This window comes from Poromitra crassiceps (assembly GCF_964638095.1).
Source record: "Poromitra crassiceps genome assembly, chromosome: 29".
NCBI lineage: Eukaryota > Metazoa > Chordata > Actinopteri > Beryciformes > Melamphaidae > Poromitra > Poromitra crassiceps.
Genome location: NC_139641.1, coordinates 12,532,847 through 12,536,860, shown reverse-complemented (window position 1 = coordinate 12,536,860; position 4,014 = coordinate 12,532,847). Strand labels below are relative to the sequence as shown.

Genomic DNA, 4,014 nt, shown 5'->3' with positions numbered 1-4,014 from the left:
AATTTCCCTGCTGTAGATGGGACACGCCCACACATTCCGCGGGAGAAAGTACACTCTAAAAAATAATGAAATCTCATGAGTTTTGCCATGGCTGTCAAACCTAAATTTATATACTTTGCGACGTTCATCATCGTTCAAATTTGGCTGGTGGCTTATTAACATAGGGTCCTGTGATGTGATTAACTCAAAATGCTAAATAATAAAGAAATATTTTTGGTTTCCAGGGACTTTAACAAAGTTTTGTCCCCCCCCATCCTCCACCTCTCCCTCCCACAGGGCTCCAGTCCTGCAGGGGGGTGTCTGATGTCTCTGACTTGTGACTACAGGATCATGGCTGAAAACCCTCGCTACAGCATCGGCCTGAACGAGACACAGCTGGGCATCGTAGCGCCTTTTTGGTAAGGAATGATGACGATTATGAATGATGACGCACATAACATTAATGCTGCTCACCACAGAATCTGTCATTGACTCGGTATATAGGATGCATGAAGGGAATAGATTTATATATATAATAGAACTTAAATATGTGACTAAACCCAGACACCCCCTTGTGTCATCTGGGTTGGTGTAGACGTAAAAGCATTCGCCTAACACCATGGAGACCCGGGTTCAATCCCCAGCAGCGGTGCTCCCAGCTTGGTCAGACCTTCCTACAGACACGATTGGCTGTGTCTGCTGGTGGGAAGCCAGATTAAGGGTATGTGTCCTGCTCGCTGTACTAGCGCCTCCTCTGGTCGGTCGGGACGCCTGTTCGGGCTGGGGGGGGGGAGGGGGTAGAGTGATCCTCCAATGCGCTACAGAGGTGGGGAATTAATAATATATATTATATATTATATAATAATATATTATATTATATATATATAATAATATAATTAATACAGGGGGGAATTGGCCGAGTTCAATTGGTGAGAAAGTGGGAGAAAAATCAGAATAGATACTTAAATAAAAATAAAAGTCCATTCAAATTTAGAACAATAATTATCCAAAAAGATTTAAATTGTTCTGTAAACGGTCTTGTGTTCCCAATACAACGATAACTATACATCCAAAACGATAATCATAACTGTATACAGGTATTTAGTTGGATCTAAGAGTGTGTGCTGTGTGCAGGTTCAAGGACACCATGGTCAACACAGTGGGACACCGGACCACAGAGATGGCCCTGGAGCTGGGCCTGCTCTACAGCGCACCAGATGCCCTGAAAATCGGCCTGGTGGACCGGCTGGTCCCCGAGGACCAGGTCCTCACCACAGCCACCGAGACCATGGCCAAGTGGCTGCTCATTCCAGGTAAGGGATAGTAGCACAGTCAGAACTAGGGACGGCCATTTTGATTTATTTTTCCTTCTGACCAACAGCCAACCCGATCATTAGATTAAAATGTATTTAGAATGCATTCCCCCTGCTGGTGAAGTTCCAGATTAAAATGTATTTAGAATGCATTCCCCCTGCTGGTGAAGTTCCAGATTAAAATGTATTTAGAATGCATTCCCTGGCTGGTGAAGTTCCGGATTAAAATGTATTTAGAATGCATTCCCCCTGCTGGTGAAGTTCCAGATTAAAATGTATTTAGAATGCATGTCCTGGCTGGTGAAGTTCCAGATTAAAATGTATTTAGAATGCATTCCCCCTGCTGGTGAAGTTCCAGATTAAAATGTATTTAGAATGCATTCCCCCGGCTGGTGAAGTTCCAGATTAAAATGTATTTAGAATGCATTCCCTGGCTGGTGAAGTTCCAGATTAAAATGTATTTAGAATGCATGTCCTGGCTGGTGAAGTTCCAGATTAAAATGTATTTAGAATGCATTCCCCCTGCTGGTGAAGTTCCAGATTAAAATGTATTTAGAATGCATTCCCCCGGCTGGTGAAGTTCCAGATTAAAATGTATTTAGAATGCATTCCCCCTGCTGGTGAAGTTCCAGATTAAAATGTATTTAGAATGCATTCCCTGGCTGGTGAAGTTCCAGATTAAAATGTATTTAGAATGCATTCCCTGGCTGGTGAAGTTCCAGATTAAAATGTATTTAGAATGCATTCCCTGGCTGGTGAAGTTCCAGATTAAAATGTATTTAGAATGCATTCCCTGTCTGGTGAAGTTCCAGATTAAAATGTATTTAGAATGCATTCCCCCAGCTGGTTAAATTCCAGTTTATACTACCTACAGTAATGATTGAAAATCAGACACGCCTTCCTTTAAATTGATGCTGAGGGCCATCTAGAAGCACTTTAAGGGCCACTGGAGTCTCCTCGGACTAACCGTTGGTCTCCTCACTTTTTCCAGACCACGCCAGGCAGATCACCAAGTCCATGATGAGGAAGCCGACCATCGACAAGCTGATATCCAACAGAGAAGCCGACATCCACAACTTTGTCACCTTCATCACCAAAGACTCCATCCAGAAGTCGCTAGGCATGTACATGGAGATGCTGAAGAAGAGAAAGGCCTAGAAGAGACACGGAAACTAACCAATGACTGCCGTCCTCTTGAGTTGAGCAATTCTCATTGGCTTCTTCCAAGTTCATGATTGACACATAATAACATTCAGGAAGTGCCTTGGAGTAGAAATGCTGATCTGGGATCATTAATGAGATTGCTCTCATCCACATCACGCCTTTCCGTAAATGCTAAACTGGTCCAATGTCAGCATTCCTATTGTAAAATGCTTCATGAAAAGTCACGTTCGGTTTAAAGAGCATGGTGCAGGTTGAAGACCACTTTGCATTAATATGTGGGACTGGTATGGAGCAATAGGATTCTCTCCACCCCCGCCCACACACACATAGCTGCATCTAGACTGGTTTTTGTAACGCAGCTGGCACGTGCTCAATAAGAAGTCATCTGGACGTATAACACTCGTGATGTCACTCAGCCAGCCTGGCTGCTCTACTGATCTGCTGTTATGATCTGTTCTCAGCAGGCTATGCCTGTTTAGCCTGCTGAGCAGCCAGCCTGCAGTACAGCAGCCAGGTTGGGTGAGTGATGTCACAAGTGTTATCTGCCCAAATGGCTTTTTGTTGAGCATGTGCATTGGGGGCATGTTTAAATTAGTTTGTTTTTGTTTTTTGGGGTAATTTCATGGGAATCTTGAGCCGAAAATGTATATATATATATATATTTGTTTTACTGCACCACACTCTTTAAAGAGCCATGTGATGACTGTCATGGACTTACCACTCTCTGTGAAGGTTATGTCATTTTCTGCTATTTCCCCGTTTTGTTTAGTTTAGTTTTTGCAGATAAACATCTGTGAACAACACCTCCGTTTGTATTATTGTGTAGACTTGTTCTATCCCCCCCCCCCCCCCGTGTCCTCAATTGTGCCAATTCCCCCTGCTGTCCCGACCGTTGCTCCGCCCCCAGGGGTGTAGTGGTAAATACAGAGGTGGGTAGTTTACCCACCTCGTTTTCCCTCATTGATTTATATAGGTGATCTGAAAATAGGTGAGTAAACTATCTGTCTCATTTCAAAAGGTGGGTAAACTGCGTTTACTCGCGTTTACCCTCCACTACGCCCCCTCTGCCCATCTGTTGTAGACCAGCACATGCTTGCTCCGATACATGTGCAGTCGCCAGCCGCTTCTTTTCACTTGACAGCGAGGAGTTTCACTGGCAGGACGTAGCGCGTGGGAGGATCACACTATTCCCCCTGCTCCCATCCCCTCGAACAGGCTCCCCGACTGACCAGAGGAGGCGCTAGTCCAGCTTCCCACCGGCAGACACGGCCAATTGTGTCTGTAGGAACGTCTGACCAAGCTGGAGGTACCGCTGCCTTGTAGGAACGTCTGTCCAAGATGGAGGTACCGCTGCCTTGTAGGAACGTCTGACCAAGCTGGAGGTACCAACCCTGGTCTCCACGGTGGTAGGCGAGTGCTTTTACCTCTATATTACCCAGAAGCCCCCCTACAACAATTTTCAAATCATAGAAGGCACAATATTTGTTAAAGGTGTGTTAAAATATCATTTTAAATGAAATCTTGTCATGCTTGCAGAGATGTCCTGGCCTACACATCA

The 4,014-nt window shown here is 44.7% G+C and overlaps 1 protein-coding gene across 1 annotated transcript in view; it reads left to right on the top strand.

Moving 5' to 3' along the window:
* LOC310800060 (enoyl-CoA delta isomerase 1, mitochondrial-like) overlaps positions 1–3,230 on the top strand; it is a gene marked incomplete at its 5' end in the record, with an annotated part of 28,230 nt that extends 25,000 nt beyond the window's left edge. Inside the window, 3 exons of the mRNA XM_083662646.1 lie at positions 277–398; positions 1,114–1,292; positions 2,284–3,230. Of these exons, the coding sequence (XP_083518772.1) occupies positions 277–398; positions 1,114–1,292; positions 2,284–2,450 (468 nt within the window). The 3' untranslated portion in view covers positions 2,451–3,230. The remainder of the gene's footprint in view (positions 1–276; positions 399–1,113; positions 1,293–2,283) is intronic.
* Positions 3,231–4,014: the final 784 nt, after the last annotated feature.